Source organism: Mercenaria mercenaria, chromosome 9 (assembly GCF_021730395.1).
Source record: "Mercenaria mercenaria strain notata chromosome 9, MADL_Memer_1, whole genome shotgun sequence".
NCBI classification, from domain to species: domain Eukaryota; kingdom Metazoa; phylum Mollusca; class Bivalvia; order Venerida; family Veneridae; genus Mercenaria; species Mercenaria mercenaria.
This window is the reverse complement of record NC_069369.1, coordinates 1976366-2004168: the sequence shown is the minus strand read 5'-3', so window position 1 is coordinate 2004168 and position 27803 is coordinate 1976366. Positions and strand designations below refer to the sequence as shown.

At 35.0% G+C, this 27803-nt stretch overlaps 1 protein-coding gene across 2 annotated transcripts; it reads right to left on the bottom strand.

Moving 5' to 3' along the window:
• LOC123546388 (uncharacterized) lies at positions 1 to 27803 on the bottom strand. 2 transcript variants are annotated; one of them, XM_053550697.1, is made up of 4 exons: positions 27655 to 27803; positions 14372 to 14556; positions 2567 to 2787; positions 1 to 114 (listed from the first exon to the last, which is right to left on the bottom strand). In XM_053550697.1, exons 2-4 carry the CDS (start codon positions 14501 to 14503, stop codon positions 21 to 23), a joined length of 447 nt encoding a protein of 148 aa, XP_053406672.1. In that variant the 5' UTR covers positions 14504 to 14556; positions 27655 to 27803; the 3' UTR covers positions 1 to 20. The 2 variants fall into 2 exon arrangements, with proteins under 2 accessions (XP_053406672.1, XP_053406673.1); XM_053550698.1 differs by lacking the exon at positions 27655 to 27803 and adding an exon at positions 16632 to 16789.

Genomic DNA, 27803 nt, shown 5'->3' with positions numbered 1-27803 from the left:
CCGCTGTAATAAAAGGAATGTCACATCCAAAATGTCACTGGTACATTACTCACCCGAAGTCCAAGGTTTCTCAAATTTCTCTCCAAACATCTACACCATTCCAACATATGTGTCCTGAAACATTGGAAGTATAACTATTATAATAATAAATATAATTATTACATACATATTTTCAGTCTCCATTTAATTACAATACTGTGAAATCATTTAATTTCGTCGGCAAAAAATTTCGTGGTTTTGACTAAAACGGCTGTTTTGTGGGGATGTAAATTCATGGATTATCAATTTTTGAAAAAAAAAATCATAATTTCCACAGGAATAGATCTTCTAGTACTTCTGTCCTTACATGTGAAACCTACACGTGTCAAACAGTGTTACCATGGTTACCAAATTTGCAATCTACGACACGGGAGATAAGCGAGTGATCATGTGCCAGTTATCGACTGCTTGATCTATAATTATATGACCCCTAATTTGCAAAACTTTTTAAAATTTTGAAATATTCAATGAGAAAAGTCGGCGCCAATTGAAAAAGTGTCAAAACCGTGTAGCACCTTGCACAATTAGCATTCATAATCGAAACAAATATAAAGTTGATCATTTGATTGTGTTTTAAACAAGAACGGTCCAACAAGAACTACTTATTGTACTGCAAATTAAAACACACTATTACAGATTTAAATAATGTAGTGCTAGTATAACCATAATAATTTGTACATAAACTTTTATAAACTGGTCCGACTTTTTTCTTTTCTTTTTGGCAAAATGAATGCGCGTCTGCATCTAAAATTACAAGCTGTTGAACTTCTGCATGTGTTATTTCCTGCCGAAAAATGTGTAATGTGAATTAGGTATTAATGCATTAGATAAGATCTTACAATTAATTTGTAATATTTAATAGTTCCAAAGTCGTAGTATTTTACTACATGTCAGTAAAAAAAAAGGCTAGTGTATCAACATTGCATAGCAGGGCCGAAAAAAAATCATATAACAGCCATATTATAGTGTAGTTGGCACGTGACCCTACGTCAAACTTCTATATTTAGTATCTACTTTCACTTTGACAAACATGTCATAAACAAACACGGGTACATTTCTAAATGAAATAGTCGGTTTTGTTACCATGCATACTTATGTTTATCGTTGATGGAGTCTCCATAAACTAAACGAAAGCTGCAGGTTAGTACTGCCACATGCATACAACTACAGATCAGATCGAATGGCTATGGTGTCTTTTTTGGAGACTTTGCGTACAATTAAAAATTATCGTGGGCATAACTTGTTCGTTGGGGCTTAAACTTGTGGTTGAGCTCAACAACAAAATCCACGAAAATTAATCCCTCATGAATAATAATGATCAATATATTTCTAGACTGACATTCAAATTACCTATCCAGTGTGTGACATCTTTCAATTATGTGTTATTATGTTAAAAGTTCATTAACATTGATATTTTCAATTTTAACACTGTTTTACCAGAAATTTATATCATTTATATAATATCAATAAGTGGGAATGCATATGTGATAAAAAAGACGATCAGCTTTGCATAAAAAGTATACTCTTGTTCTTCAGTGAAATAATATAGCTCTCCTAAAGTTGCGCAGTGTTTCCGCTGCAAAACTCATGTATACCTCTCGGTAAAAAACTAATACCCTATAAACATATATTACCTTGTTCCAACATAACATCAAATATATGACAGGGCCAATCTTAACCCCACAGGAATGATTTGAATAAAATTGGTAGAGGACCACTACACAATGCCACAAGCCAAATATTTTCAGGGCTAGAGGTGTTTTTTTTTTTACAGATGAATTTGTGACCCCAAGTCTTGGCCAATTTTGTCTTCTGAGGCCTGATTTGAACAATATTGATAGAGGGCCAATGCATAATGCTACGTGCCAAATATCTAAGCTCAAAGCATTACAGTTTTAGACAAGAGAATTTTTAAAATTTTAAAACTCAAGTGGCCCCCAGGTGGGGCCACTGATGACTCCAGAGGCATGATTAAAACAAATATCATAAAGGGATTCTACATAAAGTACATGCAAAATATCTTCTTAGCTCAAGGTCTTGAGGTTTTAGACAAGAAGACTTTTTATATTTTTTTTCTAAAAAAGTCTATGTAAAACACTGAAACCCAAGGTTGGGGCCACTTTTGACCACAAGAGCATGATTTGAAAAAAATTTGGTAGAGGACCACTACACATTGCTTCCTATAAAATATCCAAGTTCTGGGCCTTGTGATTTTCCAGGAAAAGATTTTGAAAGTTTTTCCTTTTGGTTACCATGGCAACCAGAATTCTGCATGAAATAGACATCTATTTACCTTCAGAGAAGTATCAAAGAAACATTCCTATGAAGTTCTTTAGGAGGAGATGTCATCTGAAGCAATTGTGCATAGACAGACCAACAGACATCCAATGATCCTGAAAGCTCGCCATGACTATAAGCACTATGTTTTAAGGTGAGCTAAAATAATCAAACAAAAACTCCAATCAAAATGTGCAAGACCACCTGATGTTTCATCAAAATAAAATCACCAAGGGTCTATCAATATCACCTGCTAGGAGCTGTCAACTCGATAGTCCTGTCTGCCAGAAAGATACAAAATGTGTAGTTTGTGTTTGTCCGTCCCATAGTATAGGAGAGGTTCTGGAAGGATGTCAGATTGTACGATTCAATCGGAGGCCCCGTAAAGATACTCTCCTCTCTGTCATAGTACTCCAGGAATGGTATTCTGCTCCGAACTACAAACACATACCAGCGACTTGGTTCAAGTCTCTGAAAAACAAGATATGAAAAAACTTTTAAATACTGACACTATCTAGAGACATGAAGATCCTAAGTTGCTCACAAGACCTTGACCTTTTCACATATCTTCTGAACAAGTCTGGTGAATATTCATCAAGCAGTTCATGAGAAGAGGTTGTTAATTTTCTTAGCTCTGGCAGTATGTTAATGCAAAAGACTGGATCATCTGAACATACCTGAGACAGGTCTAAGGTCCAGGTCAAGTTTGCTGCAATTCCTACATGCAGTTTCAGAAGAGAGATGTTTTTAGTTAAAAATGTTGGACATTAGATGACAAATGCCAGGCCATCAACCCTATATAGCTCACCTTGAACTGCCAAGAAAACCAGCTTATCCCATACACATTTAACCCTTTGTCATGTATTTGCAGAATATATTTTAAATATTTGTTTTCTCAGAAACTATATTCCAAGTGATTGCAAAGTATTTGCATCAGACTTTCGAATAAGAAAAATCAACAACAACACGTGTAGCGTTTGTTCATAGATAATTATTAACTTCCAATGTTTTGGCGTTAAGCCTTCCTCAGGGAAGAATAACAATAAAAACAACGGACGTGACGTCGTTAAACAACGTCGCGTAAAAAGGCGGTAAAATGTATACAAAGTTTAGATCTACATTATTTACAATGTTAAATAAATTAAAAATAACGTTCCTTTAAACGGATTTAACAAACATACCGAGTAAATTGTCGGATAGTGTTTATACAAAATTTCCTATACTTATGTATATAAAAAACAGAAATAGGAAAAAACAACGATATACTCGGCATTACATATCTATATATGTAGATCAATACAATTAGTTGATTGGTCAATTAATATCAAATAAAACTTTAGAATTTAAACCATCTGGATAGAGCAGTCTGCAAAACCTATCACACTGAAGCAAAGGGTTTGCAAATAAACAATTAGATAAATTACAGACTGCAAAGGTTTTGCAAATAAATACTTTATTAAATTAGCAGACAGCAACACACCCTGGTACCGGCGCTCCCAAGTACAGATGGCACTCACACATACAGCGCTCGATAAGCGATTTTGGAGGAGCGGTGGTTTAAGTATTTCTTATTGTATCTCCGGTAACTCAAAACTTTTCTTAAAATGAAAGATATCTGCGCCCTGATGAATAACTGGTGACTATGTTTTGTGAGTGTCACAACATTCCATCTTGAAATAAATAAAATACGGCGAGGTAAACGTGAACGTTTGACTCAAAAATGTCAAATGTCAAAAAAAACACGTAAAATACTCAGTAAATACTGCAAATGTATTCATTTTTGATACAGTATCGTATAGTCATGTCTTCCTACAATAACCAGTTCAAATTTCAAGACTTAATTTGTTATATCTAAAGAATGACTCGTGTTTAAAGATGATATGGGGTTTCAAAACGGCACTCACATGGCACAGGTGTTATTTTTTTTGGCGCTCAACAAGTACAGCTAGAGAAAAGTCTTCAGAAATGTAGACCTTGTTGTTGTTTACTCTCAGTGTTGTGTCTGTATATATGATCATAAATCTTTATACCGTTAAAAAACTGACTCTAGAAGTCGACCTTTTTATGTTAAAACTTACGGCGACAATATTTTAACATTATTGTTTATGAAAAAGCTTGTTGAAAACTGATAAATGCTGAAATTTGATATGTCCTAGGATTTCGTTGAAAAATGAAAAACGTGCTTCAAAACATTCTCAGTGGGATCAGTGGACGGTAAGGTTTGCAAGAAGATATGTGTGTGCTTGCGTGCGTTTGTGCATGCGTATGCGTTTGGTTAAACGCCGTTACTAAACAATATTTCAGGTCAATCTCAACGTTTTTGAGTACCAGTATAATGCTATGAGCATCTGTATGAAATATATATATATATATATATATATATATATATATATATATATATCGATACTTTTTGTTGGGGTGTGGAATAAATGTTTGATTACAGAGTTAGTAAAACTCATTTATAACGGACTGACAAGTTTTTTATTCTTTTCTTTATTTTAACAACTTACCATACGCCTACATTGAATGTATAATAAATGTTGAACTTCTTACGAACAATATTTTACTTGTATTATTACATTTAAGATTCAGTAAACACTCATAACAGAGAAATGGAAGATTTTTACGGTGGCTGATTTATACCCTTTCATCAATTCGCCACGCGACCCCGTCGAGCGAAAACTCGAGAATTAAAAAAAGTTAAACGCGGAGTGTTTAGCGAGCAAAAATTCGATAACATGTGCGGAGCGAAAACACGATTATGGGGATGGGGGGTGGGGGGGGGTCCAGGCGTTGAGTGAGATTCAAGATGTAAAGCGCGGCTGGGTGCCCGGATGCCCACCAATGTTATGCCTTTCAAACCTCAACTCCTTGCTCGGAGCCCGCTGATCAGCCAGTTTTCGCTCGACTACCCACAACGATTTACATATTAAATCTAAACTTTTGGTCTGCGATTCTCCATAGAGAAAGTACCTGGAATAAGAAAGGGCGGGAGCGTGGATTGAAAAGATGATAATTAGTGGGGGCGCTGAGCGAAAAGTCGATATTTACGTTATAAATCGGCGCCCAAAATTAGCGGAAAGATGGAATGGCCGATATATCAGCCATTAAAGAATTTTGTTAAAATGTCTGTTAGGTTCAAAAGACGCTCATATTTTAATATCTTATGAATTCAAAAAATTTATTTAATGAGTTCTTGTTTGGCTCTCTCATGAATTGATGTGAGTCATTCCGATTTAATAGCAGACATGAGACGTGATGACTAGTTCTATTAACTACTGTTTAATCCAGCATAAGACTGTTCTTGGTGGTGTTATCTCTACCACACATAACTAACCAGTCCGATTCATCTCTTTTCCGTTGTAGTTGCCTTAGAGCTGACGATTTCTCCACATTTCTGAAGACCTTTCTCTAGCTGTACTTGGTGAGCGTCAAAATAATACACATCTGTGCCATGTGAGTGCCGTTTTGAAACCCCTTACCATCTTTAAACACGAGTAATTCTTTAAATATAACAAATTAAGTCTTGGAATTGGAACTGGTTATTGTAGGAAGATATGACTATACGATACTGTATCAAAAATGAATACATTTGGTGTATTTACTGAGTATTTTACGTGTTTTTTTGACATTTGACATTTTTAAGTCAAACGTTCACGTTTAACTCGCCATAGTTTGTTTATTTCAAGATGAAATGTTGTGACACTCACAGAACATAGTCATCAATTATTCACCAGGGCGCAGATATCTTTCATTTTACAAAAAAATTTGAATTACCGGAGATACAATAAGAAATGCTTACACCACCGCTCCTCCAAAATCGCTTATCAAGCGCTGTATATGTGAGTGCCACCTGTACTTGGGAGCGCCGGTACCAGGGTGTGAGCAAAGCATCTGCAAATAAACACTTAGCTCATTTACTTCGCAAAGGTATTGCAAATAAACACTTTGTACAGAAATGAAAGAGCAAAGCATTTGCAAATAGTTAACATAGATGAACTTGCTTTCCTGGTAGGCTCTAGGTACAGGAAGTAATTAACCATTCTGTTTTCTGATTGGTCTATATTCAAATGGCAGGATTTTTGAAAATATTGTGAGGAAATGTTTACACATCAGTTAGTAGAAATATTTTGGTGATGCAAACTTGTGTTGAACAGATTATTTATATAATATTCTAATTATTTTTTCTGGATATAAACTTTGTTGAATAAGGATAATGCAATACCATGTTGTTAAGCAATAAGACTTCCAAGAACCAGAGGATATTGCAGCATGTAGAAAGGTAATGTTAATCAATGATAGTTATATAAAACATTTTTTACTCAAGCAATTGTTAAAACTTACAAATATTACATGATGTTAGTTATTGTTACTGAATGATCACTGAAATGATTGACTTTTAATATTTATTTAAACTGCAAAATTTTAATGGTTTTGTGAATTTACATGTTTTCAGATATTAAAAAATTCTTTTCTTTGAACCTCAGAAATTCATTTTATGCTGTTTGTTACGTATTTGCGAATACTTTGCATATTATTTGCATGCAAGTTGCAAATACTTTGCTATCGCTTTGCGATTACTTTGCTATCACTTTGCGATTACTTTGCTATTACTTTGCGATTTATTTGCCAAAGTTTCAGCTGCGAATTGTAAATTGTTTGCGAAGTATTTGTATTCTGTGTGCGTTGTGTATATTTGCAAAAGCTTTGCAGAATAGTTGCACGTTTCGTTCCATTTCTACTCGTCTGCGGAATATATTCAGTAATCATGTGCTGCAACTGTTCTGCAAAGGTTATGGCAAATATTTGGCAAAGGTAAAAAGTATATTCTGCAAAGGCCCAGTTTTTGCATGGGATATACAAAACTTTTAAAAACTTTAAAGGTACATAATGTTTTTGAATGTAAGTGGTAACAATACTTATAATTATGCTGAAATCCCTATCTTGTTTTTAACTTTCTTCTTTCTGTTAATTCATTCAAGCTTCCTTTATTCATTAGAAAAAAATGTACTCATTTATAAGCCAGCAGTGGGACTTAAATTAGATTTATTTCAGATTAAGAGAAGTAAAGATCTTTATTGAATGCCTGTGTGAATAATTAATGTATCATCTGCTGTTAACTGCTTTACTATATAGAAATCAATGTTAAAGCAATAAACTTAGATAATTCTATCTGTTACTTATATAACATGCTGAGAATATTGAAACATGCACCAGATTACCAGGTAAATTTTCTTCCTATATGATAATCTGCTAACAATGAAAAATACCACAAAAATTGTGTGAAGTAATGATTTCTTGTACTCAGTAGCTCTGACATCAATAATTGTTTTTTGTACCAGAAGAAGTTCATTCCAAGACTTGTAATTATGAAATGATTGAACAAGCTTATCATTGAAAGTATGCTGGGTTTGAAGCATACAGCAGTTACATAGCTTATGATACAGTGGCACAAGTCCTATTTAAAAACAAGAGCACCGCCTTGCGGGTGCTGACGCTCATCTGATTTTTTTTGTATAATAGAAATATTGTCCTACCCATGATTTTCTAAGTCTAAAAAGGGCCATCACTCTTGCAAAAAGCAGGATAGAGTTATGTTTCTTGATGTACAGTGTCCACTTATGATAGTGAAAAACTGTTGCAAGTTTTAAAGCAATAGCTTTGATAGTTTATGATAAAAGTTGACTTAAACATAATATTCAACCAAGAAAATGATTTTTCTATGTCCAAAAGGGGCAATAATTATTGCAAAAAGCAGGATGGAGTTATGTTGCTTGCTGTACAGGGTCAGCTTATGATGGTGAACAAGAGTTGCAAGTTTTAAAGCAATAGCTTGATAGTTTAAGAGAAAAAGTTGACCTAAACATAAAACTTAACCAAGAAATCTGATATTTTCTAAGTCCAAAAGGGGCCATAAATCTTGCAAAAAGCAGGATGGAGTTATGTTTCTTGCTGTACAGGGTCAGCTTATGATGGTGAACAAGTGTTGCAAGTTTTAAAGGAATAGCTTTGATAGTTTAGGATAAAAGCTGACCTAAACATAAAACTTAACCAAGAAAACTGATCTTCTAAGTCCAAAAGGGGCAATAATTCTTGCAAAAAGCAAGATGGAGTTATGTTTCTTGATGTACAGGGTCTGCTTATGATGCTGAACAAGTATTCCAAGTTTCAAAGCAAAAGCTTTGATAGTTTAGGAGAAAAGTTGACCTAAACATAAAACTTAACCAAGAAATCTGGTATTTTCTAAGTACAAAAGGGGCCATAAATCTTGCAAAAAGCAAGATGGAGTTATGTTTCTTGCTATACAGGGTCAGCTTATGATGGTGAACAAGTATTCCAAGTTTCAAAGCAATAGCTTTGATAGTTCAGGAGAAAAGCTGACCTAAACATAAAACTTAACCAGGCAACGCCGACGCCGACGCCGACGCCGACAACCGCTCAAGTGATGACAATAACTCATCATTTTTTTTCAAAAAATCAAATGAGCTAAAAATCAGATGAAAATTAAGCTCAGTAAATAGCTATACATAGCTAATGTTTTCCTATTTGTATATATGCACCGACTTTAAATAAAATTTGTATTGTATTGTATTGTAAGCTTCCTGAGCCCTATCCCTCAACTCTACCCTCTACCCCACTCTCACCTCTACCCTCAACCCAACTCTCACCTCTACCCTCACTGGCCCCACTCTCACCTCTACCCTCACCCTCACCTCTACCCTCATCCCAACTCTCACCTCTCCCCCACTCTCACCTCTACCCTCTCCCCCACTCTCACCTCTACCCTCACCCCAACTCTCACCTCTACCCTCTCCCCCACTCTCACCTCTACCCTCACCCCCACTCTCACCTCTACCCTCACCCCAACTCTCACCCCTACCCTCTCCACCACTCTCACCTCTACCCTCTACCCCACTCTCACCTCTACCCTCACCCCAACTCTCACCTCTACCCTCACCCCAACTCTCACCTCTACCCTCTCCCCCACTCTCACCTCTACCCTCACCTCACCCTCACCCTCACCCCAACTCTCATCTCTACCCTCACCCCAACTTTCACCTCTACCCTCACCCCAACTCTCACCTCTACCCTCACCCCAACTCTCACCTCTACCCTCTCCCCAACTCTCACCTCTACCCTCACCCCAACTCCAACCCACCATAAGACATTAAGTTTTAGTGGTTTTTAGTTCCTGAATATATATACCTGTCCTGAAAAGCCTACAGTAAGCTAGAACTAAGAGGAAACCTGAGAAAAATTGTTTATCAAATATAATAATATGATATTACTTCACAAACAAGAGCTGTCACAGGAGACAGCACGCTCAACTATTTCGATACTGGATAGTGAAATAGGGCATATCTGAGGAAGCTGGAGCTGTCATTGGAGTGTTTAATGACTCCAATGTGGATGAAGATACTGGACAAAAGCTTAAGCCTGTGTCAAATGTATTAAGTAAAAACAGCGATAGAGGTAAATATGTGTCAAATGTATCAAATAATAACAGAGATAGAGGTACTGTATCAAAACAGTAAATGTGTATAAAAGGGACATAATTCATGGAAAATTTCAACAAGAGTACCGGTAATGCATCATGTGTCATATCATGTGACTAATAATGTGAAATAACTATCTTAAGTTTAAATCAAATCTATTTAGTAATAACTGAAATAGAGCAAAAGTGCATCATAACTTGAACCTGAAATTCTAAGCAAAAAGAGGGCATAACCTCAATGTGGTGTCATGTAGGACAGCTATCCATACTGTGTATAGTCGAGCTAAAAAACCTGTCTCCCACCTTAACTCTAGTGAAAATAACTGAACCATAATATTCCAATAATGTATAAACACAACTAGCACTACCCATGCAGAAATAAATCCTGGAGGCCAGGATATCCCAGGTGAATCCTGAGATATCCTGGGATATCCTATGTGGTATTTTAAGAGCTCAGCTTAAGACAGGAAAAGCCAGGACCAGAATAAAAGAAGACAGGATAAGGCAAGACAATCCAGGACTTATATAAATTGATTGAGGAACAGGCAGGACAAGCCAGGACTTCTTCAAATAAGATTCAATAAGCTGTAACAAATGTAAATCATAATTTTCTTTATGCAGGAAATCCCAGGATATCCTGAGAAATCCTGCATCAAGAAAGGAACCAATGAAAATGAAGACTTCTCACGCTGTTATACATGTGCCAAAAAAATATTCCCCCTTTTTCTGTTTGTTTTTCTGTGATTATTGCAAATTCTGTTGGCTAAAGAATGGTCAAATTCACTCTTGTACTGTATATATTTATATCAATAACATTCTAGATATTCCCTTCAGTAACTACATTGTACTCAAGAAAATTGCTCATGAATACCAAAAATTTGAATGTAAACAGAAAGTGCTTTGTTCATGTTGTTGCTGGCACATGGAATGGAGCAAAATATTTTAACTGGAATCTCTAAAAATGCTTAAGTTTAAGAAGGATATCAGGTAAGAACATTAAACTTTTTAATTTTAAATGTAATTCAAACCTGTAATGTCACAGGACCAGAAAAAAATTATAGACAAAAATACCATCTTATTTCCCCTCAGTGTCTTAATTAAACTTTTACCTGGTCACAGGTATTTTTTGTTCAGGTATATGTGAAGCATAGATAATTATGCTTCTGTAACAAGAGTTTATCTAATACTTGTATATATTTTAGGTGATTGTTATATAAATAAATTTGAACCACTGACTTAATTACATGGGTGCCTAAATATAATGAGGGACAGGCTGAAGCTGGTCAGGCAAAGGCTAATTACATTCAGCAGTTGATGAAATAAATGGAGAATGAAAAGAGATGTTGAAAAATTATGCTTATTTGAAAAAAAAAAAAAAAAAAAAAAAAAAAAAAAAAAATACAACCTGTCAAATATGATCATATTTAAGTATGAAAATAACATTTAACATTTGACATTTTTTATTACATTAATTTTTGTTTATACAGTTGTCAGTGTTTGTGAGATACCTATTATATGAATTCCCCCAAAAAGGAAGAAAAGCTTACAACTTGTGTTTGTCTTTAGGGTCTCATTTCAGTCTAATAATAATCGTAAAGCTACAAAAAGTTAATTCTTTCCAAATGAGACACAATGATTGATTATTTCTAACAATTATTTTAAGGTAAAGTCCTGCACCCAGGATAACCTTGGATGTCCTGGCCCCAGGATTCATTATACTTGCCAAGAAATCCCAGGATATCCTGGCCCCAGGACACTACCATCCTGGCTTCCTGGGATTTCCTGGTCCTGGTACTCCATCTACATCCCAGGAAATTCCAGGATATCCTGGCCCCAGGACACTTTTTTCAATCTTGGCTTCCCAGGATATCCTGGGATTTCCTGGACCTCAAAATGTTATTTTCTACACCCTGGCATTTCCTGCTTATACAGGATTGTCCAGGAATGTGCAGGAATAAATCCTGTTCCAATTACCGGCGTGAAAAATCTTGAGATATCCCAGGATATCCCAGGAAAATGGCAGGAATTTCTCCTGAGATAACCTGAGATATCCCAGGATAATCCCAGGATTTCCTGGCCTGTTTTCGCACGGGTAATCACTTCTGTGAAGTTTGGTGGAATTCCAACCAGCAGTATAGTTGAAGTAGCACAGACATCAAGAAATTTGCCAAACCAAGAGTCATAACTCTGCTGAAAAACATTCACATGCACAACTTTGCTTCGCACAGATCAGTCATGAGGTTTGGTGAAATTCAGCCAAATGGTATACACTGTACAGCATGTAGTGTATATGCTGTCTCGGATTTATGCAACAGTGTGAAGTAACGCTTGTAAAAAAAAAAAACATATTGACACCTGATGTGTTGTTTACAATCCATAAGCAGATAAATCATCATAGCCGCGCCATGGGAAAACCAACATAGTGGCTTTGCGACCAGCATGGATCAAGACCAGCCTGCGCATCCGCGCAGTCTGGTCAGGATCCATTCTGTTCGCTTACAGTTTCTCTAATTGCAATAGGCTTTGAAAGCGAACAGCATGGATCCTGACCAGACTGCGTGGATGCGCAGGCTGGTCTGGATCCATGCTGGTCCCAAACCCACTATGTTGGTTTTCTCATGGCGCGGCTCATATAGTGATCAATAAGCACTTACTGGTTTGTTTTAATTACTTCTGGTTTTCATCCTTTAATTTTTGAAAAATAAATTGTTTGATGATTTTTCAAACATTGCTGAAAATGACAATTGCCGTCGCCATTGCTAAGGGGCCATACTCTGTTGCAAATCACTAAACCATAATATTCCCAAAACAGGCATAAGTTAGATTGGCATTGATCGCTTTTAAGAAGTCTGGTGTAATTCCTGACGGTGGTAGCAGAGCTGTTGCGCGGACAAGGTGTATCAAGGAACATAGCTCCTCTGAAAATTACTTAACCGAAAGATGTTGACAATATGCACAATTAGACTTGGTACTGATCAGTCCTGCAAGATTTGGTGGAAATCTACCAAATAATATTTAACAAAAGTAGTTAAAAGTATCGAATCTGACAAATAAAGGGCCATAACTCCACTGAAAATCACTGGAAGATGCCAACAATATGCAAAATAAGGCTTGGCAATGATCACTCCTGAAAGGTTTGGTTGAAATCTGCCAAATAAAGCAAGGAAACTAGTTAAAATATTATAGATTTCAACAAATCATGAGTAGTAACTCCACAATCAAAGAAAATGAATAATTATGCCGACAAAGTGTAAAACTAGGCTTGGTAATGATCACTTCTGCAAAGTTTGATGTAAATCTGCCTTGTAGTGTCAAAAGACTTGCGTAGACAAACTTTGTGACATTAAGTAACAGACTGACAGACAGAATCTGATGTCAGCATTGAGAAACATAATAATTATTAAATTAAATATGACAAACTTCCTTTAAGTCAGTTCATTGTTAACATGACAAACTGAATGATGCTTCTTGATGCATGTGCTTGTCCCAATATGGGGAATAACGTATCAGAAACCCCCCAAAAAATGGACATAATAAAAAGAAGAAAATTGAATAAAGGGAGATAATTCAAAAACTAGGTAAGGTAGAGATATGGTTCTTTGACACTGCACTTCCCATCAATGGCTTCTATCATTTTGTGAAGTTTCAATGAAATGCCATTAATATTTTTCAAGTAATGCTACGGACAAGCCTTATTTTGTATAATAAAGGGAAATAATTCAAAAACTAGGTAAGGTAGAGTTATGATTCTTTAACAGTGCACTTTGTACCAATGGCCTCTATGATTATGTGAAGTTTCAATCAAATGCCATTAATACTTTTCAAGTTATACAAGTCATACTCCGGACAACAGTGTGACAGACAGACGGACGGACAAAAGGAAGGACAGACAAAGTGGCAACTGTATGCTCGCCCTTTGGGGAGCATAAAAAATAAAGAGTAGTTTTCGCATCACTTTTCTCTTTTGCAATTTAAATGGATAACTCGAGCATTCTCTGCTTCACTCATGCTTATTGTTTACCAGTGTTTTTTTTTAATGTTGCTCTGTTTAGTTATAATAGCTAAAATTAGACTACTGTCACAACTGTGATTATCACCATATATTACAGTATATAGCCTTTCAGGGAAAACTGAAATGTGAAAACTGAAGAGTCAATGTCATCTCAAGTGGTTCTTAATTACATCTTAGGACCCATTGGACTCACATGAATAAAACACAATACACAAAAGCTGTGTGCAAAACAACAGATCTTAATCTGGTGTTTTTCTTCAAATCAAGTTAAATACCTCACAAATAAAAACATATGCGAGTCTGCCTGATAATATTTCTACTTAAGATGGTGGACATACTGTAAGCCCAAAATTATTGATGTGTCCTCCAGAGTGACAGAACTCAATCCCCTTTAGCATATGTGATAGGCATACTGGATAGTGACTCACAGGATTTTAACGGTTTTTTTTTTCTTTTTTCGAAAAAGGTGGAGGGGGTGTCTAGGTCATGCTACAGTACCTGTGAAATTCACTCCACAAACACTTCTAGTACAAAGATATTTTTTTTACCTGTTTGATATTTTTTGCAATTTGTTTTGAAGCTGATGGTATGGGATCCGATGTTTGTACACTTTTCTTCAGATAACCTTGCTTTAGAATGTTTTCAGATGATGATCCAGGATGTCCGTGTCCTGTTGCCATGGTTACAACATTCCTCTGTCTAAAGTTATATCTCCTTCATATTTTGCGTTTTACTGAAAAATAAATGAACACTATGATAACTACAATCATCAATTAAAAAAACAATTAAGGGAAATTTGATCAAAACACTAACATTACCAGATACCTGCGTAACATTATTTCCTTTAACCGCTAGCCTGCTAAATTGTTAAAATGGGCTGGTCCACCATTCAATTTAGGCAATAGGAGAGATCGCTGTGACGTCACGCATTAACACCTGTTTATCTGGTGGTTGGCAAAACAAATGTTTTTACATCGTTTGTGTTTCGGATCGGATTTTTAATTTTTAGAACTTTTTCGCTCATTTATGGATTTTAAAAATTCAGAAAGTTTTGAAATGCTTATGATTTTCATATTTTCTCATTTAAATATCTTTTTAAAATGAATGACAGTTTTAAATGACATTTGATTTTAATAGCGGCGAAGCAATGCTCCAAACTTTTAGAAAAAACACTGTAAGTTAAGCGTTCATAATAAATCCATTTTGTTTCGAAATGATAATTAAAAATTATCAATAAATGGCTTGTTTTATATCCTTTCCATTGGTCAAAAAATTATTGATATCATTTGTGTTTTAAGAAAGTTTAAGCCGTTAGAAAAACATCACTGTTTACAAAAAAACATGGACGCTTGGCATCTGCTCACCCGATCTTTGTCTTATCAGTTCTAAAAATAGAAAATACAAGGGATTTGTATACAAACACGATCTCTCCTATACCATTTCTTGTTAGAAGGGGGTTCACTGAAAATAGCCTACAGTACAGACCATGATAAGCCTGCACAATGGATATGCAGGCTGATCTTGGTCTTAACTGATTGCAATGGCAAAATCACTTGCCACCAGCAGGCTACATAGAAGTAGTTTGTTTTTTTTTGGATTTAACGTCGCACCGACACACGATAGGTCATCTGGCGACTTTCCAACTTTAATGGTGGAGGAAGACCCCAGGTGCCCCTCCGTGCATTATTTCATCACGAGCCGGCACCTTGGTAGAACCACCGACCTTCCGAAAGCCAGCTGGATGGCTTCCTCTCATGAAGAATTCAACGCCCCGAGTGAGGCTCGAACCCACATCGATGAGGGGCAAGTGATTTGAAGTCAGCGACCTTAACCACTCGGCCACAGAGGTACATATAAGTAGTATGAAAATTCAAAAATGACTCAGAAAACAAAATAATTAAATTTTCTTTAAAAGAAAACATGGGAGTTTAAAGCATGTGGGAGAATCTATTCTGTTAAAAAAAAAAAAACACTTAAAAAGAAGTGAGCAAGACTTAGAAAAAATCTGAGATATCAGAGTTAAACACTTGATAAATATTTTCATATTTGAAGTATGGTCTTTACTGTAAAATTTATCTGATACTATCTGATAAAACAGGAAGTATTTACATAAAATCTTATCTCAATTTCCTTCACAAATGCATATAACTTAAGCATTCATTATGTTGCACTTCTGATTATGTGAACGTTATGATTTGATAAGTTAACTGTATGTAACATATCTAAATACAATTACTCTCATTTTAAGATCAACCCTTTGAGGAAGCCATCCAGCTGGCTTATGAAAGGTCGGTTCTTCCTCCACCGTTAAAGCTGGAAAGTCGCCATATGACCTATCATGTGTCGGTGCAACGTTAAATCCAACAAAAAAAAAAAAAAAATGACCAACCCTTAGCCTGCTAAATTTCTATAATGAACTTGTCCATCTTTGAATTTGGACAGTACTATTAACTGTTAAAAGGGGTACATACCAAAAAGATACTGACTTAGTAGCATACAGTGCAGATCATGATCAGCCTGCAAGGATGTGCAGGCTGATCATGATCTACACTGGTCGCAAAGGTACAATCAGTCGTGTCCAGCATGATTATTATATAAGGGTTAAAAAAGAAAAAATCCTCAATTTTTTACATATCTCAGGGCACTGCACAATATTTTTTCCTGGTAAAAGGATATTATCAGCATTTTCCCTTTCAAAATAAACATTAATTTCTCAATCATGCTATACAAAGTACCACTGAATAATGAAAATAATGTATTAAATTTCTCTATAAATGAATTCATACACACTGACACATTTTTACATACATGTATATCAATCACAACTGCTTGAAGTACACCATCCATTTTCACATAATTATGTCCACATTAACTTGTAAATTATATGAATATGCATCAAACAATTACTACAAGCACTAGCACAATGACCAGTAGTTGTGACCTGTGAAGTTAAGCACTTAAAATATATAACTGATGATAAATATTCACATGAACCATTTTCATAATCGCCTGACAAGGCCATGCTCGAAAAATTGTTTGTTTACAATGCTCCGACAAATCTGCTAAAACTGCCAGATTTTTAGTCCTAATGATAACTTCTGAAATAAATCTTGAAAAAAAAAAAGACTTAAGAAATAATATATCTCATCTAATGATTTGTTGCTGAATAAATCATTGTTTGGAGTTTAGATGCGAAGGGCGCAGCCCGAGTAATATATTAATACGCATCTGAACAACAAACAATGATTTTATTCAAGACCAAATCACTAAATGAGATATATTATTTCAATTCTAACATGTTACCAAGGATTTTAAAGTACATCCTTGACGACATTCATTATATATTTGCCTTTTTCTGTCGTTTTCTTTTCCAGCGCACCGCTATGCCATTTGACGCTATGACGTACTAATTGTGACGTCAGAAAAATGAATTGTTGTTTAATAACATACAGTTGTCAGCCTTCTTTGTTTAATAGGAAAATGGAACAGGCTGTGTTAGAATTCTGTGTAAGTCGTAGGTGTAAGTATTTTTATAATCACTTCTGTCAAGAAAACCATACAGAAATTTTTTAAAAGATTTTGATGATGGTACCTGTTGAAGCGTGTAGTAAATTAAAGATCTGGGTATAAAACAAAGGAAATGCTGTTGTTTCTGTACCAGACACTGATGTATAATTACAAGCAGCTGTGGGTGGGACAGCAACAGTAATGCTCGAAGGGTTTGGGATTAAACATTCATAGACCTTGTGCTGACAGTACTTATTTTTCCATGTGTTTGACAATTATATTTCAACAGAATGTTTTGTCGAGAACAGGGGATACATTGCCTTTACTGGAGTCACATTATGAAGGAAGAATATCCCTTCCCTACAATGTATACAATGCTGCAGGTGTGCAGAAATTTCTACAATCACCATTAGACCCTTGCAAGAAAACTGACATACTATTTCTTAAAGGCTGCAGATATACAATACATTTTGTCACAATAATTGGCAAGAAAGCCCTACCATCATGCAAAATTGCAGGACCTGTATAGAAAATTACCTAATATATCATTGAAAACCGTCAAACTGTTGCACTCAATAGTCTTCCATCACAATCAATCTTTGGAAGCAACAAGCCTATTTCAAACTTACATAAAGCCTTGTAAAAAAGTTCTGGCAGTCCTAACCACCAGAATGGTTCATAAACATTTAAAAATGTAAGTTGTCCAATGGCTTTTGAAAGTAAAAGACCTGCAGGCAAAATAGTGTTTCAGCTGTAGTTCCATCAGTCATTTGTGCACTCAAATATTACACTTTTATCCACGATATACATAATCAACATGATGCTGACATGGACATCGTAACAACAGACTTATTGTTGGAACTTTCAAAATATTTTTTTTCTTGAGTTATTCCACTGTCTTTGACTTAACAATATTCATACTGCACCAGTAACTGAACTAAAAATCCAGCATTTCCATCCAATTGAATTGGGACTTGTTGCACATCACCAACATCAAGTAGACATAATATGAGCCACGCCATGAGAAAACCAACATAGTGCATTTGCGACCTGCATGGATTCAGACCAGCCTGCGCATCTGCGCAGTCTGGTCAGGATCCATGCTGTTCGGTTTTAAAGCCTATTGCAATTAGAGAAACCATTAGCGAACAGCATGGATCCTGACCAGACTGCGTGCATACACAGGCTGGTCTGGATCCATGCTGGTCGCAAATGCACTATGTTGGTTTTCTCATGGCGCAGCTCAATTATGGATATTGTCATTTTCATTTTTGATGTCCCCCACCTTGACCTCTATATATTAGCATAGCATTTTCAGGAGGCATGGGTCATATAACGTTGACATCACTTACCCTTTATATATATATATATATATATATATATATATATATATATATATATATATATATATATATATATATATTGTGCAAAAATTGTACCTCCTGAACTAACTTTTTTTATTACATGTTCGTTGACGTTTTAAAGTTTAATCTTAAAACCAAATTTAAATATCAATTCAAGCTACATGTGTTCTAAACAAGTAAAATTTCTATTATTTTTCTTTTGAACTAAATGTCCTTAGATTTAATACATCAAGTCAATGTAAGCCTAGCGCATCAAACACAATTGTATCTCAGTGAACTAGGTCAATAGTAAGATAATACATCCACTCTTAGGGACACTCATCAATAGTGCAGCACTAAATAAATGCTTTTCTATCAAACAAACATGTCCACTTGTAGAACACCCAAAAGATCATATAAAACTTTAGTATTAGATTATATAAAAATATCTATTGCATCGATAATTACAATGAGCATTTCAGTAAGTGTAATTACTCAATTCATATATATCATGTCTTATGTATCAGCCAAGGATATGCCCACTTGACCCCCCCGAGTCAAATATCAGCTGGGCAAGTCATAATACTAACTAGCCTGTTCCTTTTGGCACTGTTATGTGTTAATATGTTTTCACTTCTGTAGTGTTGGATGTGTATGTCAAATGTGTATACCTAATAACTTCAAAACAACAAGAATGATGTCAACATAATGTATGACACATGCTCAATGAAAATGATTGACAGAATAATAAAATGATTAAAGTCCACAACAAAGTCATAACTCCAGAAAAAATAATTGGACACTGGCATATCCACTTCCTGTTCACGCATACCAAATTTCATTTCAGCTGGAGGGAAAGTGTAGGAGGAGTTGAGTACACAATGTACTGATGTTGCTGTACAATATGGGTCACAAAACAAACAAAAAATATTGGGCATAAATGTCCTAACAATATGGGAATCCACTTCATGTTGATGATATATATATACCAAGTTTCATTTGAATTGGATGGAAAGTGTAGGAGGAGCTAAGTACACAAGGAAGTGTGATAGATAGACAGATAGACAGTCAGTTTAGGTTGTTGACACCTGGTACATAAAGTAATTTGTATATATTTATAATACTAATACAGGTAAGATAAGGCTAGTGACACTAGGCAAGTTAACATGAAGTCTGACTTAAACTAATGGCAACTTGGTCAAAAGTAACACTGCATACAATAATCATGTGTAGCACAAATAATGTATTAACCTTTACCCTGCTAAATTTCTAAAATGGACAGGTCCATCATTCAGTTTGGGCAGTACCATTTATTATTCAAAGGAGTGTTCTATGATACTAACTGAATAGCAATCAGTGCAGACCGTGATCAGCTTGTCTGAACAGTCTCAGATGTTTGCAAAGGCAGAATCAGTAAGACTAATAGTGTGTTGCACAATAAGAGCACGATGTTGGTACACCCACAGATCCTGTAAGTAGTTCCAACTATTTTGTATTATATTCAATCTGCATTAAATAAATTGCAAGTTCTACCTTTGCCATAAAAAGTCATTATTATTATTAAAAAAAAATATATATAGAAACAGGCCTAAACTGAATGTTGGTAAAAATGAGAGCTCTGTTGCTTCTAAAAAAATATTGTAATTGGTGCAGGGATAATAATTGGTTATCTATAGTATTCCAGAGCTCAATCATAACTTGTAAGCTGTATTAAATAAAAATACTAGTAGTACCTCATTTTCTACAAAATACCTTTAGACTTGACAGCAGAGCTTTACATAACTATGTAAAAATTTACAGTCTATGTGTTTTCACAACTGACTGGTAATAAACCCTCAATCCATCATATTGGCCATTGCATGGCCTGCAGCCTTGAGCTGGTATTGACAGACCTATGACCTGCAACCTTCAGCCACTTTGACAGATCTTGAATATATTACTGGACTATTATGAAACACATGTTAATAAACAAATTTAATATACTAGACTTTCATACATTTAGGGATGTCATGAATACCATGAAGTTTAACAGACAATGATAATTTCAAACAAGAGAGCCATGATGGCCCTAGATTGCTCACCCGAGTTACACCGCTTGCTTGAACAATGATGACATAGGATACTAAGAGACAATATCAAATAAGAAAATGTTTAAAATTTCCATTACATACATTACCGGGGAGAGTGACAAAAACCCCCTGGCAGCCATGTTTTGATGAAACAGAATAATAAGGGCCCCCCAAGAAACATTTGTGTCCACCAAAGAAACATTTGTGCAAATTTATTTTAAAATCTGGCCAGCACTTTCTGACAAAGGGGAATAAAAAATTTTGAACAATTTTCATTGAGGATCACACAAGGACCATTTCAGTGAAATTATTTTAAATTGGGCCAGTTGTTTCATACAAATTACAAGAAGAGATTTAAAGTTTCCACTATATAATACATATTGTGAAAAGTGACCACGCTCTTTGGAGACCATGTTTATTTCAGGAATCAAAATAATTTGAACAGTCTTAGAAGAAGGTTACACAAGGACCATTTGTGTGAAATTATTTTTAAGTTCAGTAGAAAATTTATACAATATGAACCAAATCAATTTACAACTTAGTTTTAAACAAGAGCTGTCGGATGACAGCGCGCTCGACTATTCGAAGAATTGATTGAAGAATGGGGTCAAAATATTTCCATAGATTTTCAGACAAAACAAAAAATGGATTAAACAAAAAATGTTCCTGTATTTGTGGATTTCGATTAGTCTTACACTAAATGGCAATGTATGACCATGATAGCAAATATGTTAAGTTATATGTTAGGCAAAACATGGACTTATATGAAAAATTTAACTAATTTCTAAGTCCAAAAAGGGCCATAATTCAGTCAAAATAGTTGACAGAGTTATGTACTCTTGCCTACAGATGGAAATCATGTTGATAAACTAGTGTTAAAAGTTTCAAAGCCACAGTTCAAACAGTTTTGACAAAACGCTGACTTGTAAGAAAAACTGAACAAATTTCAAAGTCCAAAAAGGGCCATAATTCAGTCAAAATAATTGTCAGAGTTATGTACTCTTGCCTACAGATGGAAATCATAATGATAAACAAGTGTTTAAAGTTTAAAAGCCATATGTCAAATAGTCTTGACAAAACATGGACATTTACAAAACAGAACCAATTTCCAAGTTCAAAAAGGGCCATAATTCAGCCAAAAAAGATGAGAGAGTTACGTACTCTTGCCTATTGATAGAGACTATTATACTGAACAAGATATAAAAGTTTCAAAGCCATATGTCAAACACTTTACACAAAATATAAACTGGTACGAAAAACTTAACCAAGATTTCTAAGTCAAAAGGGGCCATAATTCAGTCAAAATGCTTGATGGAGTTATGTACTCTTGCCTCCAACTGGACATTGTGATGGTAAACAAATGTTGAAAGTTTCAAAGCTTTATCTCAAAAGACTTTGTCAAAATGTGGACTGGTACGAAAAACATAACCAAGATTTCTAAGTCAAAAAGGGGCCATAATTCAACCAAAATGTTTGATGGAGTTATGTACTCTTGCCTACAACTGAACATGGTGATGGTAAGCAAGTGTTGAAAGTTTCAAAGCTTTATCTCAAAAGACTTTGTCAAAATATGAACTGGTACGAAAAACTTAACCAAGATTTCTAAGTCAAAAGGGGCCATAATTCAGTCAAAATGCTTGACAGAGTTATGTACTCTTGCCTATAACTGGACATGATGATGGTAAACAAGTGTTGAAAGTTTCAAAGCTTTATCTCAAAAGACTTTGTCAAAATGTGGACTGGTACGAAAAACTTAACCAGGGTGTGACGCCGACGCCGACGCCGACGCCGACACCGACGCCGTGGTGAGTAGGATAGCTCTACTTATTCTTCGAATAGTCGAGCTAAAAATCTTTTAACAAACTTGTGCAGGAAAGAAGATAAAATGCATACCCGTAATTGTATAAATACATCTTTTAATACCAGCAGATGTATAAATACATCTTTAAATACCGGCAATTGTATAAATACATCTTTAAATACCGACAATTGTATAAATACATCTTTTAATACCGGCAATTGTATAAATACATCTTTCAATACCGGCAATTGTATAAATACATCTTTAAAATACTGAAATAAAGAAACAGATATATTTATGTGTGTACTGATATCTCTCTCAAAAATGTATTTACACACAGAAATGAAATCCTTACTTAGCAGTTATGTTTCTTAAAGTGTGGTTGACAATGTCCTGTTCTGTTTGGTATGATTGTGGGAAGAAACCAAAAATACCATTCTGGTATATTTGAGAAACTGATTCAAGGTTTAAGATGTATTTTTAGCCCGACTAGTGTATTCAAGAAGTGTAGAAAATCAAAGATGACTGTGTTGTTAAAAATAAGAGTATATAGTAAAGGTTGTGGACCTGTGGTAGTAGTAACGTTTAAATTATTTCATTAACTTGATACAGTCTTAAAGTTAACATTGTTTTGCACTGTATTGCAGTTTTTAACAACTTTTACTATCTCGTTTTTTTGTATAATATTTCCTCAAGCCCAAAAAAGACAAATTTGAAAGTGATAACCACTGTACAAAACATTTCAAAGAATTCATTTTACCAATAACTTCAATAAAAGCAACCTCAAAGTATTGGTAAACAATTATAAAACACAAAATGAAACTGTTAAGAACATTTTTTCAAAGGAGCCTCAATTAAAAGGATTAAATTTTAATCAGACAGAAATTTAGCTCCAGCACTGAACAATTATGTACGAGTCTTGTGCGAGTGTTTTAATTTTGCTCTCTACATTCAAAAAATAACCATGGGGCAGAAGTAAAACCTACCTACATTTCTGCCACAATAGGTAAACTATAAGTAAAGGCGAAATAAAGAACGTTTACCCCATGTAACTCGGTATTTTCAAAGACATCTAACTGTGCACCCTTCTACATCAGAGGTAAGATTCACTTCAAAAAGCAAGAAATGGCTTATCAAATGAAAAAAAATCTTCTTTTATACAATAAATCAATAATAAGTCTTGAAAAACAGTTTAACTGACTAGAAAAAAGAAAATAATAAAAAAAAGTTTGGCCCTAGTGGGGCTTGAACATAGGCCCTCCCGAAAAATGAGTCAAAGTAGGTTTATGGTATAGGAATTGAATACTCTTCAAAAGGAGGTACACTATCTTAAAAGAGATTAAAAACAGCATTTTTCAAATTAGATCATATAAGGACATCTGGTCACGCCCTGTCTGAATTGTTCCAGGGTAGGGACCTGCACAACCTCAGTTGGAAGAGTTCCATAGAACTATAGTAGCTGTGAAGAAAGAGAACTTTTAATAGTTACAGGGTGAGTAGCCTTAGCCAAATAATTTGACTGTCAGATTGTATTATATTTGTGATGGGCAATCTTACCGTCAAAACTTCGAAGGACCAACATAATGGAGGATAAATCACAGTACACAGTCAAGTAAATTTATTGGTTTTAACACTTGCGCTTAGGCTGTGTAGACATGCGGTACACTATTAGTACATACATCAGTTTAAATCACCAGAAAATTCATAATTTTGGAAACTATTTCATTATTATTATAGAAATCAATGAGGAATTGAATCCCCTTTTGATACATGTAAGCTTTATTTGAATTTATGACCAATTTGTGACATAATCGGCATTTAAACCTATAGTATGTAAAGCGACGGCAGCAATGAAAGTTTCATCAGAAATTTCCTCCACTATTTTGGCCTTTCGAGTGTTTGAAGCTAGTGGAGATATTGCCCATAAGAAAAATAATTCAATACTGCCTAGGATCGCGTCAGTTTGAACTTTAGTTGGGCATCAGATCTTCTGTCTTCAAGCGAAAGCCACCCCAGTTTATTTACCATTTGGGAGACACTGTTGTATGTGGAGTAATCATTGAAAACCCACTGCGCAGCCCAGTGCTGAACCATTTCAATTGTATGGATGTTTTGTTTAGAAGCCTATTCTCCATACCGACATTATAGGATAAATCCCGTTTTCCAGTATTAGCCACCAATAAACACCAGTTCCCAGTTTTACTGTGAGGGGGGTATCAGCCATTATGCTATATAGCGGTAGTGTTTAAGATTATCATTTTTTCAAGGTTTAAACAAAGAAAATGAATAAAAAAGTATTGCAGATTATCATAAAACATTGTTGTAATTAAGACGTAGCAAAAATATCCTCAAAGTTTACTTTATTTTAAAATTTTATCTTTTATTCTACACAGCCGATTCCGTGGCTTGATACCGATGGTGTGAAATTATTCGCGTTTTTCAAGGTAAACAAATTATTTTTGGAAAGATTTTTTTGCCGTAAAATAGTATTTTCATTGTGAGAAAGTAAGAACTTTCCTAAATCCTTATCTTCTGGCAAAAATAACTGCTAATATTTTACACGATCTTTATATCAGTTAATCTCGCCAGCCCCGACCCTATTTACAGAAATACCGGAGGACGGGATTTATCCTATAATGTCCATATGGTCAATATGGACTCCAAACAAAGCTGGAGTATTCAAGTTGAGGTCTGACTAGAGTTTTGTAAGTATTCTGAACTTCTTACAGGTTTAATAGGGGATGAAAATCCCCGAGACGGTTATGTCCGTATATAGTTATTGGTCTTTGTTGTTTGCATAATACTGAGGCCATTTTTTTTTATGTTTTCTGGTTCCGGTTTATGTACATCCGAGCACCCCGAATCAGTCACAGAAATTCGTTAACCGTGCCAATATGATTCTTTACTTCTTTTTCATAACGAAAACTGAATGCAACTGATAAACACTTTCAAAACAGTAAGGAAGTGTAAAGGTCATCAAGTTTCTGCGTGGAGTCATGGAGGTAATATAGAGATGGAGTGCGGGCGAGATAATTGGTGATAATTATTTATTATACCACATGTTGTTCCTTGCTGAGCTCCTTTCAGAATCCTACGAGAGATATCACCACAGTCACTTAATTATCACCATTTCACATGTAATTAACATAATCCTTTGAACACACTGTGCGGCACCGCGGTTTTATCGTAAATCAGCTGATGCATCAAACTTTCAACAAAACGAAAGTTGTGGGTGACATATGCACATGTGTCATATTTTGAAACTAATTAATACAAACAATGCGCACTGCTGGGGATTGATTGGTAGAGTAAATGTACTACTTCTTAAAGCATTCATTTCTGTGATATTGTAACTTTTCAGATAACAGTGACTCATTAAAGTAAGCGTTTACAGTTTTCTATGTAGTCATTTTAAACTAAATTCTTTTAGATTTCCTAGAATTTCCTAAAAAATGTAGACATGCTAAATTAAAATTAAGGTATCAAATTTTCATTTACTGGGTATTAAAAACGTGAGCAGTTGTGAGCATTTTAAATAATGACCATGTTATAAACTGCATATTTTATATAATTGGTCCTGATTACAAGTTTATGTAAGTCATTCATATAACTTAAATTTTATTTATTTAAGTAGTTATTCAGTTACAAAACGCCTTCTTTGTGTATTTATCTATATATCTATTTATTTATTCGATTATTTAATTTATTTCGCAGATTTGAAGCTGGTGTAAAATCTCACTGTTAAAGTGGAACATTTTTCTACAATTTTTTCGCATGATCTGCTGGAGGTCAGTGCCTGTAAAGATGCACATTTCACTTATTCGCCTAGAATGTACAAGCATACAAGACATGTTTTAATATCCATATACGCTCTGTACAGCTAAAACTGGATTTGTAGGTCAGTAATATTACGTTATAATCTCATTTATTATAAAGTGAAAGTTCGTATTCATATCTTTCTTGTCTTTACATTCTGGACATATCCAGGGACCCTCCGGTAAAGTTTCAGCTTTCAAATTGGCAAACGAATAGTGCCACCATTCAAATTCGCATTTTACATGTTCGCAATTAATCATTTCTCTATCGTTCGGGTGTTCACGTGGACAATATGGCCAGTCATTGTCAGAATCACTCCACTGCCCTGTTACTTGAATTAATTCATTGGAAAAGAAAATCCCTTCAAAATCTTAGTTTTCGTAATCATTATTTGCCATAAGTAACATTTACAATAAAGTCTTTCCAAAAAGAACAAATTCGATGTAAATCAATTATAATTGCATGACCGTGGATGACATGAAAATGGTGTATTTCGTCAACTTTAATTGCCAAGTTGTCAATATTTCCAAAACGACGTCAGAATGTGTATTTGAAGTGTCAGGTAGTTACTAAATGGAAAATATCGGAACATCCCGATCCCATTATCGGACTATTCCGGCTGTTCATCGGGTCTCACTCGATAAACCCCGTAAGGAACAACATGACATGCAATTAACACCTAGTTGCTACTGATTGACAGGTACTTATCAGAGGATAACAAAGCCGCGGTGCCGCACAGTGTACCTTTGAAGTGCCCTCGTCCGCACTCCATCTCTATTTACCTCCAAGGTGGAGTGCAAACAAACGAAGAAATCCTCAAGCCAGTGCGAGAACGCGGTGAATGACGTCAATGTCACAGCTTCCCGTAAATTTTGCAAAGTATTATATTCGCTGTAAGAGGTATGATGACACTAAATGTAAACTTCACTGTTAGAGCGAAGTTTCACTTTCTTTTGAGTGCTGAATATCTCTTTGTAAGTGAATATATAAAAGATAAATCCCCATCGGGTGTCTTAATTCATATTATCAGTACGTTACTAATTTGCACATATTACATCTGAAAAATAGTTTTGTGAACCAAGGAAGTAATGGGTATTGTCAAGTTATCTAACAAACACTTGAGAAGTGCTCTGTAAGTTTAATAAAATTTTCAACGAAAATCGGATAATACAAAAGTTACACTCAAAAGAGTTACATTCACTGTATAAAGTCCGAATGATTCAGACTATCAACTATATTTTCAAGCGATTAACTAAAAATCTTAAGTAAAATAGATAAATCATGTCATGCGTTACCATTTTGTCCTAAATATCTTCCTTATTCATCTACTTCCGTAATCGCTACAAATGGCGGTACTAATCACAAGGGAGGTAATTGATCAATTGCTAACATAATTTCGCACACATATATCCGCGTATCCGGAATATACTGGAACATGACTGGC

What these genes read in the sequence shown, in the direction of transcription:
- LOC123546388 (XM_053550697.1), bottom strand. Translation starts at nt 14,503, where the DNA reads ATGGCAACAGGACACGGACATCCTGGATCATCATCTGAAAACATTCTA. An exon ending in TTGCAAAAAATATCAAACAG is followed by an intron (nt 2,788 to 14,371) that starts GTAAAAAAAATA and finishes CTTGTTTTTCAG; the next exon opens with AGACTTGAACCAAGTCGCTG. An exon ending in GAGTTGACAGCTCCTAGCAG is followed by an intron (nt 115 to 2,566) that starts GTGATATTGATA and finishes CCAATGTTTCAG; the next exon opens with GACACATATGTTGGAATGGT.